General features: G+C 41.7%; 1 protein-coding gene across 6 annotated transcripts in view; it reads right to left on the bottom strand.

Annotated features, from left to right (window-relative positions):
- Nucleotides 1-1,108: 1,108 nt before the first annotated feature.
- The window catches only part of Acsl1 (acyl-CoA synthetase long chain family member 1), a 61,690-nt gene continuing 52,645 nt past the window's right edge, over nucleotides 1,109-10,153 (bottom strand). For all 6 annotated transcript variants that reach the window (XM_048791903.1, XM_048791901.1, XM_048791905.1 and 3 more), the window contains 8 exons: nucleotides 9,748-9,843; nucleotides 8,710-8,782; nucleotides 7,115-7,203; nucleotides 6,377-6,493; nucleotides 4,876-5,019; nucleotides 3,295-3,396; nucleotides 3,108-3,179; nucleotides 1,109-2,816 (listed from right to left, as the gene is read on the bottom strand). In XM_048791903.1, coding sequence (XP_048647860.1) covers nucleotides 2,676-2,816; nucleotides 3,108-3,179; nucleotides 3,295-3,396; nucleotides 4,876-5,019; nucleotides 6,377-6,493; nucleotides 7,115-7,203; nucleotides 8,710-8,782; nucleotides 9,748-9,843 — 834 coding nt within the window. In that variant the 3' untranslated portion in view covers nucleotides 1,109-2,675. The remainder of the gene's footprint in view (nucleotides 2,817-3,107; nucleotides 3,180-3,294; nucleotides 3,397-4,875; nucleotides 5,020-6,376; nucleotides 6,494-7,114; nucleotides 7,204-8,709; nucleotides 8,783-9,747; nucleotides 9,844-10,153) is intronic.

The following is a 10,153-nucleotide window of genomic DNA, read 5'->3' as shown; positions in this document are numbered from 1 at the left end:
TGGAATTCATGTGTTGGAAACTTAATTCCCAAGGACTAGGGATCTAGCTTAGTTGTAGAGTGCCTGCCTAGCATGCATGAGGCCCTGAGTTCAATCCTCAGGACTCCCCCTCCCCCTAAAAAAAGGAAATTTAATTCCCAAAGTCCTATGTTATTGATAATTAGAGAGGAAACCTTTGGGAGGGGATTGGGTCATAAGACCCCTGCCCTCAGGAATGGGTTCACCCATTCATACACAATGGGCAATAGGGAAGTTGGTTAGTTATCACAAGAGTCTGATATAAGTCAGCTTGGTTAGCTCTTGTGGGCTCTTTTGCCACCATATCCAGTACCACTTTGGGACTCTATATAATAGGAAGATGACCCTCACCAGATGCCAGTATCATGCTTTTAGACTTACCAGCCTCCAGAATGATAAGCTAAATAATGTTTAATCTTTACAAATCACCCAGTCTCTGGTATTTTTTTTAAAGCAACAGAAAAATGGGCTAAGACAAGCCTTATCAGTGATATGTGCATAGGGCTTGGGCTTCAGAGGAAGGAAAACAAACAAAACACACTAAACATAAAAACTTAAGTGACAAAGGAAGATTGATTTAAAACAACAAGCTTGGGAAAAAAATTAGGAGTTAATTAATATCCATGGAAAAGGAAATTTTTAAAATGGTAACAGGGAGTAAGATAGGGATAGAGGAAAAAAAGTTGGCTGCTATATCTGAGATATCTTCTGAAATAGTTCTATAGTAAGAGAATTACTGAAAGATAACAGAATTAACCCCCACCCCCCGCCCTCATGACTAATCACTGCCAATGTCTCTTGAAATGTAGCATTTCAACCAAGGAAGTTCCATTCAGGAATGTCCATGTTATCCACAGCATGATTTTCTTCTCCACAACACATTAGGACTGTTGCCAGAGACAACCTGGTGGCAGGCTCAGGTCAGAGTCTGGAAGTGTCCGAGAATGACTGAGTTAAAAGAAGACACCTGGGCAGGGCAGGAAGCTCATGGGATAAAGTTGAAGCTGAGGGCCAGTCTTGCTCTTTGCTTGTACACATCACAGGCCATCCCATGTGTTAAACCTGACATCAAAAGAGATCCTTCACTCACTTGAAATGCAGAAATATTTATTTTGGTTTCCTTCATTGTTTTTGGAAATTCTGTTTTTGGTTTATAAAACATAGAAATAGCCAACACTTAAAGCAAACATTCAAAACCCCAGTGTGACAAATTATTGATTTTTTTTGTGCAATTAAGAATACACATATGAAGTTAGGCTACCAAATAGTGTTATTACAATGACAATTCCTTAGTGCAAACCCTGTTGTGCTTGTATAATACATGTACTCTCACATATCCAACAACAGTGGCTTTAAATGTATAAACGACGGCTCGATTCGGTCAAATGTGGCAAAGACTGTCAATAAAGCGAAATGCTGTTAATTTCCCAAATTAACTTTGAAAAAAAAAAAAAATCCTCGAGAAGTTAAAACCAGGAAGTGATCTTTTTTTCCCCCCCATATTTCTACATCCCAGAATTTTGGCTTGTCAAATACATTTCCTAGAGGTCAGGTAGTATTACGATATAAGAACATTTGCTTATTACGGTCCATTTCAATAAGTACCCAAGTGTATATACTCCCTTAATATTTTTGCAGACACATTTTGCCTGAGAGTTCATTTTGGGGAGGGGGAAGCGACTGAATCACTACATCAACATTTGATAGGAAAACCACATTAAAAACCCGTTGGCCATTACAAACAGTGAGTAGTTCAGTAAAGATCAAGTGGAGAGTTATTCAGGCATCACAGTTGAGCGTGGTAGATCCAGGTGATTCTTTCTTGAAATGCTGTCTTCACTGTAGAGTCTAAGGCAGATCTTTTTTTTTTTTTTTTAATAACCCCTGGGAAGGATGGAGGGAGGGAACCAGATATGGAGGAGTCCAAAAGAATCCTGCTGTGTGAGTGAGAAGCCATTTTGCTCTGACAAGCCACCCTTCTTCTAAGACTCAGCACCCACAATGTTCTGAGGTGGATCTGTCCTTTGGTTTACTGAGAAATTTATGTCCCAGCAGGAACAACAGGGGACTGTTCTGAACCCTTAGAAATCAGAAGGGTTGTGTGAGATGGGGAAGGGAAGGTGGCAGGGATTAAAAAAAAAAAAAAAAAAGACGACGAAATCTCTGGTCCACTTGTGACCTTCTCCAGCCAGGACAGTTGCTCTTGTTCTTAAGGGGACAACTTCCCTCCAGTGCACTGCACTAGTCAGAGCAGCAGACAGCCGCAGAATTTTGCAGCAAGTAGCAGACATCTCAGAAAACAGCACAGTCCTAACCCCTTGGTTAGAAAAACAGGGAGACAAGAAGTTTTAACACCCACCTTATTATTAACTGAGGAAGTCTTAAATAACTTAGCACTTTTATAAATTTCCCCTTTACAATTTTTAAGGCTCATTTTGGAAATTGTGTTTCACCATGAACATGGTCTGCGACGCCAGGTGACTGTAAGGCAGTGTTCCATTTCCTCTAATATTCCTATGACAAGACCCCGCGCGGACAAGTCAAACACGGACGTTTCCTTCCCTAAGCTCGCTGCAGTCAAAATTACCAACGTGAAGGCCATCAGAGAAGAAGGGACTGTGAAGGTGCGCCGTTTCTTCAGAGCTCTCTGCCTCACATTAAACCTTGATGGTGGCGTACAGTTCATCTATCTGTGACCTGAAATAGTTCCGTAGCTCTGGCCTTTTCGCCTTCATCGTTGGAGTCAGAAGGCCATTGTCGACAGAAAATAATTCAGGGTGCAGAGCAATGCCCTTGACCTGCAAATAAGCCAGGTTGTTAAAGGAGGGAGGAGCACAAGATGCACACAAACCTACACAGTCTCTGCAGCAGGCAAGCCCTTGGAGGGGATGAGGACCCCTGCAGGCTCCCTGTCCATGGTGTCACATTAGGACAGAACTCAGGATTGTGTCATGATCCCCAGAAAACAGGAGTCTCACCCTTGGGTAAAAAACCCTCCCGTCAAGCTACTCCTTGTGTATTTCTTTGGGTCACCCTATCCTCTTCTCTAATCTACTGGCAAACAATCTTCACATCAATGAAAGTCATACCTGTTCAAATGGTTTTAGACCGGAATCTTTCCCAAGTCTCACCATGTCGTCTAGGATAGCTTTTTTGACGTCCTAATAACATAAGAAAAATGAAATCATTTCTCTGTTGGAGGTCTGTGCAGAGCCCCAGGCACATTTAATACAGAGTGGAGAAACCGAAGGTAGCCTGGACGCTTCAGAGCCTTACCTTATTTCTGCACAGTTCCTCAAAGGTGCCATCAAAGCCTTTCTTTCGGGCCCAGGAACACAGTATCTCAATATCTGGTACCACAATTGCTATGAGAAAGGCCTGGAACACAGACAAGTGAGTTATTACAGGGCTTGGCCCAAGGGCTCCAAAGTAGTGGTTCTTTATTTTGCCACATCATGGAACCGTAGGAGAGTCTGACAAAAACTATGGGCCCTCTTTTGAAGAGAGTGTACCCCGTCACCCAGCCCCTGGCTCTGAAATACAGATAGTATCGGGAATTCTGCAACTAATGTTTCACAAGAAGCACTAGAAATCGAAGTCTAACTAAACCCCATTTTTTATTTACTTTCATGTATTCTGTTCAAAGAAAAAGTATTTTATACAAATAAAACAGGGTCAAATGAGCAAACAAGGTGACAGATATATTGGATGACTGCCTTTAAAAGAGTGAAAGAAAATTTATAGTCATTTTTTAAAATAAAACTTTCTAATAAATACCAGTCTTTACAACTTAGCAAAAATAAAATTGAACAAAAATCAAAAGCATGGTAAGATTCTAAAGCAAATTAAGAAAAAGTAGATGCAATCTTAAAAAAAGGTCATTCTCTTAAAAGAAAGAACATATTCTTCTAAAATGATTTTTCTTCTTTCTTTCTTTCTTTTTGTTGTTTGTTTTATTTTGTTTTTTGGTACCAGGGATGGAACCCAGGAGTGCTCAACCACTGAGCCACACCCCCAGCCCTTTTTTATGTTTTATTTTAAGACAAGGTATCACTGAGTTGCTTAGAGTAAAAAAAAAAATTTAATTTCAAAATTTGTTCAAAGATTAACTTTTGGGAAACAAGATATCCTTTTTTTTTTTGCCACCATCTGTCCAACATTTTGTCAAATTTACATCCCATTGAAATGTTGATTTTGCCTGGCTCATAGCTACCATTTGCTCAAAAATTATTTAGAAGGCATATAATAAATAAGATATATTTAATAGATTTGAAAATTTAAACTTTATATTATCATTATTTTCTTTCATAATTAAATGAGGAATATATATTATCCACCCCCAAGCATCCTGAATACTACCATTGGTATTCAGACCACTGAAGTTAAAAAATAAAATAGGGAAGTTAAAGAGAAAAGCCAGGCCTGTAATCCCAGCTACTAGGAGGCCAGGGGAGGAGGATCATAAGTTCTAGGCCAGCCTGGATCCTGCCTCAAAACAAAATATAAAAAAGAGGGGGCTAAGGATATAGTTCACTGGATATAGCATGTGTGAAGCCCTGGATTCAATCCCCAGTACCTCCAAACAAAAATAAAAACAAAACAATAACAACAAAAACAAATAAAACCCCAAGAAATTAAAGAGAAAGGAGGAAAAAAAACAAAAAAACCCAAAAAAACCTTTTCTGGGCAGGAAATGCCAAGCAACAAAAAAAGTCAATATATTGAGTTAATGATATTCTAGCACGTCAGATACAAAAGTCAATGCACGCTTATCTCTGTAAATCACATTTAAAGCACCTGCAGTCCAAAGCACTAGCAATGCCTAGCAACAGAGTTCTCAATCTAGAAAGTACATACCTGCAAGCTTTCTCCATGGACAAACACCTGAGCAACAGGTTCACTTCGCAGGTAAACATTTTCAATCTTCTCAGGTGCTATGTATTCTCCTTGTGCCAGTTTAAATATGTGTTTTTTCCTGTCAATAATCTTCAGTGTGCCATTCTGTTTACCAGAGAGGAAGGGGCTATGAGTGGGTCCCTGACCTGGTTTGCACCCATCAATCACAACACAATGCAAGGCATTTCATGTGCACTATCCTTTCACCCTAAAATCATCTCAGAGAGGCCAGTCATTATCCCATTTTACAGAGAGGGGAGACCAAGGTTTAGAGAATTTTGTCAACTTGCCATTTGGCCAGGTACAGATATAGAAAAGGGACTCCAGAGTCCATGCTCACACTGTTTCTCCACCCGGCACAGTGACTTGTCAGCCCACTAGGAGTGTTTCAATTGCTCCCTTTATTTCAGCATGTTCATCTGGCCTCCTACCTGAATTAGGCACTTATTTCTTTTTTTAAAAAAATTTGTTCTTTTTACTTATGCAATGACAGTAGAATGTATTTTGACATATCATATTTGACATATCATAGAGTATAACATCTATTCTTATGGGCTGACATGATGTGAGGTTACACTAGTGGTATTCATATACGAACATAGGAAGGTTATGTCCGATTCATTCTACTGCCTTTTCCCTTCCCATCCCCCAATCCTCCCTGTCCAATCCAGTGAATCGCCACCACCTACTGTGAGTCAGTATCTACACATCAGAGAGAACATTAGGCCTTTGGTTTTTAGGGATTGGCTTATTTCACTTAGTATGATAGTTTCCAGTTTCATTCATTTACAGGCAAATGCCATAATTTCATTTTTCTTTATGGCTGAGTAATATTCCATTATGTATACGTACCACAAGCACATACATTTTTGACTGGCCATGAATCAAGTTCTTTTTTGGTGCTTGGGGATTTGAACCCAGAGCCTCATGCATGCCAGGCGCTTTACCACTGAGCCACATCCCTAGCCCACAAGTCAAGTTCTGTGAGAGCAAGGCACAGACTTATCTTTCACCATGCTCTGCACAAAGTAAGGGCTCAAGAAATGTTTACTACACTAAGGCAGGATTCCAGATCCTTCATCATCCCTGGGGGAGACCGGGTTACTCCTGGCTCTTTGGGAAGTGTCAGTTGACTGCCTGCCACAAAGTGACTGTGGGAATTTCCACTATCAAGGCGCAGCACTTATAGTTTAAAATGCCATTCTTGTTGGATTTCAAGTGGGAAGCAGCCACCAGAATTTAATGTTAAGCATCCAAACAAAACACATTTGCTAGCGTTAAAGTCAAATTCCTAAACAATTATGGTCAGAGTATGAGCCTGTCTACAACGTACCATTCAACGAGTGAAAAGGGAAACAGAGTATGGAGGGTGTCACTGCTTCATGGCAGCTGTGCATCTGGTGGATATTTTCTCCCCCGTAGGGAACAAAACTGTGTGTGAGAAGAAGAGCTGACAACTTACTGGCAGCCACTTTCCAATGTCTCCTGTGTGCAGCCAGCCATCCTTATCCAAAGCTTCGGCCGTTTTTGCTGGGTCCTTCAAGTAGCCCTTAAATACATTTGGCCCTTTCACACACACCTTAAAAAAAAAAAAGAATCTGTTAATAGCATGTATTGGGGCTTCTCCCAACAACAGGGGTATGCGTGTGTCCCCACTTTTAGCTAGGAAGCCCTGAATTTCAGGATCCAGAGGGAGTTACCAGAAACCATCAAGATCCTGGAGGCACCTCCAAGGTCCCTATGTCCCTTTGTTACCTCCACTGCCATCAAATTACAGGGCGAATGCTTGCCGCCCTAGGTTCCAACACAAAGCTGCTGGAAGCCCCCAGAGGGATGTAATCACTTTCAAGTAATGAGGCTTTCCACCCAGTACAGTGGCTCCCTAATAGGCATCCAGGGCAATCAGCAAACAGAAGATGTGCTGCCCTGAGGACTTGGGCCACTTGAGCTTCTGCATCGCTCTGGAGCCCAAATCCCTGCATATCTGGCAGGAGGCAGGCATTAGCGTCTGTCTTCTGACCCCTTGGGAGTGAAACACAAATGTACCTTCAATAAGAACCCTGTTGGACTCTAAAGATCACCCATAAAGTTGAGCTCAACAGCTTTATTGAGCCGTGTTGGGAACAGGCGCTGCCCTCAGAGTGGCCAGCTATTATGGGAGATGGCCATGCGGGTCAGTGACCAACGGGGTTTCACTCACCTCGCCCTCGCCCTTAGCAGCCAAGTAGTTCATTTCTTCCACATCAACAAGTTTTATAAAATTGCAAGGCATGGGGGCACCGACATGGCCTGTGCATTAATTAAATAAGAGAACGATCATTCCTGTGGCTACGGCTAATATCCTCAGGACAAAGCATTTTTATAACCAACAAGCCTCAGTCATCATAAAGCTGCTACAAACTTCTGGCTTCTGCAATTACAGCCATTCTCTCCCTGGTAAAATAATTTAAGAAGACAGATGAAAATATTCAAAAATTTCCTCTGGACCTTACCCAAATTTGAGGCTCTGAATTATTTTTCAAAGTATAAATAACTTAGCAACTAATTTAGTTAGCACAAATACCTGGAAGCATTCTAAAACTTTTTTTTACCTGGTTTCTATGATCTGACTGACCACACTCATTATTTGCCCAGCCCTCAAACTTCATGTCCCTGTTCTGAGAAAATATACACAGCTCTGGCAAACCTTGATTATTCTGTCATGCACCATCTGATTCTGACCAATACTGTCTTATCTCCTTAAGTACGGACAAACATTTTCTACACTTTTAAGTTTATTCAGACAGGACAGTGCTTATTTCCACTGTCAATTTACCTCTCTTGTCAAAGGGTGTTAGGATTGGGTTGTCTTTTCCAAAAACAAAAATGACAGATATCAGATGCATTTAAAGAGCATTGCAAACAATGCCCATGTCTTAACAATTTTAACATCTAGAGATCACTATGCCAAATTCTTTGGCTGTTAAGGAACCTGAGGTTAAAAATGAAACAAACACCATATATCAGCATTCATTCCAGTGAAGTATGTTACCTGTTATTACCAGGTAGTGCTGATATGAATAAAACACCGAATAAATCAGGGAAGTTTATTAATTGCAGTGTAGAATACACTACCAACATGGCATAGAGGAAAGCACAGAATATGTGCAGTCAGCTCAGGCTGGAATCCTGGTTCCAAGAGATAATGCTGTGTAATTATTTACATGCTATTTAAGCAACAATCGACAATTTCCTCTCATAGGAGACAGTACCAATCTCACAGGGATGTTGTTGGGATTACCCTCACATAATGTCCATCTTAAGCATCCATCAAGAAAGCTTATCCATGTCAGGTGCTCAGTCAATTATTTGTGTATTTGTCCTCCCCTTTTTCCCTTTTGAGAAAAAGAACTTGTGTTTATTCCTATCTAGGGTCCCAATACATAGCATAGACCATGGTGTAAATATGTGTGGATTAAAATTACCAGCAAATGATGAGACCCTAATCTGCTACCTGCAAGCCCTACGAGGCCAGACATCCTCTCTCAGATGTAGCCTGTAGGATCCAGACAAAGACTTACTGCCACCTGGCATTACGGTCAGATTCCCAAAATGCTACCACACTTGGCCACAGGAGCAGAAGGGCATTTCCACGTGGCTGCCTGAATTATAAGACTGTCTGCCTCAAGGCTGAATGACCTGAGGCTTAACACTTGTTTAAATTGGCTAATGAACTGATCAATGATTAACCCAATTCCAACATTTCAATAACCCCATTTGAATAAGATTCTGAAAATGGCCCTCCGTCAATCCTACCTGCTGTCCAGTCTCCAGGCACACTGAGAGAGCAGCCGGCCGTGCACTCGGTCTGTCCATAGCCTTCGTAGAACTGGGTCACCAAGAGAGGAGACATTATTAACGGGGGGGACAGTCAGCCTTTGCAGGAAGTGCACAAGTAATCAAGTTCCACTAACTCCTGAGTAATTGCTGATTGTGAAGTGAACTTCACCCAGCAGCACAACGTGCCCCCAAACATCTCCCCGTCCCCTGCATGCCAAACACCAGCCGTCATCCGTCGTCCATGAGGACAAGCAAGGGAGACCCCCTTGTGACTGGTCACTCCTTACCTGGGAGCACTCTCACTTTGTCACTTCATATGTGTGACCTGCACATGTCCTATCGTTAATACATTCCCCTGTCTTCCCCCTTTCAAACAGGTTCTCTGCATGGTTTGCAGGCAAGGTGTGTTCCTATATCTGCTTGCCTGACTCTAAAGGTATGGCTGAGTCCTATCCTAGAAAAAATTACACAGCCCATCCATATTCCCTGCCTATGGTGAAATTATATATGTTTGTGTATGTATATGTATACACACACAACCACACACACACAACTACAACGTACACTTATTTCTCCAAACAATCTAGTATAATATATATCTTCCAAACAAAAATAGTATACAGACGCAAAGTGGAGGGCGGGAAGGACTGGGAAGACATTGGTCAAAGGACAGAAACTTTCAGGTAAGAGGAGAAAGTTCACGTGACCTACTGTCAGCAACCTGACACTAGTTAATAATAATGTGTTCTGTACTCCAGAATCGCTAAGAAAGTGGATTCTAAGTGTTCTCACCACACGTAAAAGGGTATAGTAGGTGACACGTATGTTAATTTGCTTGATTTAGCCATTACTCAATGTAGTCCTATATCAAACATCATGTCTCACACCATAAAAACACATAGTTTTTGTCCATTTTTAAAAATCGACAACACACAAAAGAGAAACAAATTGACTGTTGGTAAGGAAGAGGACTTGGTCTATATAAAGACTTGAATGATCCATGAAGGGCCTCACCTGGCAGCCAAGGGCTGCTCTCAGAAACGTCAGCACTGTGGCGGACACGGGTGCGGCTCCTGTGACCATCAACCGGACTTTCCCGCCCAGGCTCGACTTGCAAAGTGGAGAGAGAAGAAGGAGGTGAGGGTTATGTATTTGGAAGTCAGTGGGCTCCTCCGTCAAAGATATCTGCCTGGGACCCTGTGCCCTAACCTACCTCTGCAGGTGGCACTGGATGGGACTCCCCCTGGGAACACAGAACCCACAGGTATTCACACAGGAATCCTGTTTGTTTCTGCCCAGAATTAACCCATTCATTCCCAACAAGTATGAAACTAAGCCACTCCTTGCAGGTATTTTAAGGAATTAAAACAAGATGGTGGCAGATTTATGGAAACTACCAGTTTGGACACTACTGAGGGAC

The sequence above is a fragment of the Marmota marmota genome, unplaced genomic scaffold, assembly GCF_001458135.2.
Source record: "Marmota marmota marmota unplaced genomic scaffold, marMar, whole genome shotgun sequence".
Classification (NCBI taxonomy): domain Eukaryota; kingdom Metazoa; phylum Chordata; class Mammalia; order Rodentia; family Sciuridae; genus Marmota; species Marmota marmota.
This window is presented reverse-complemented; position numbering and strand designations above follow the sequence as displayed.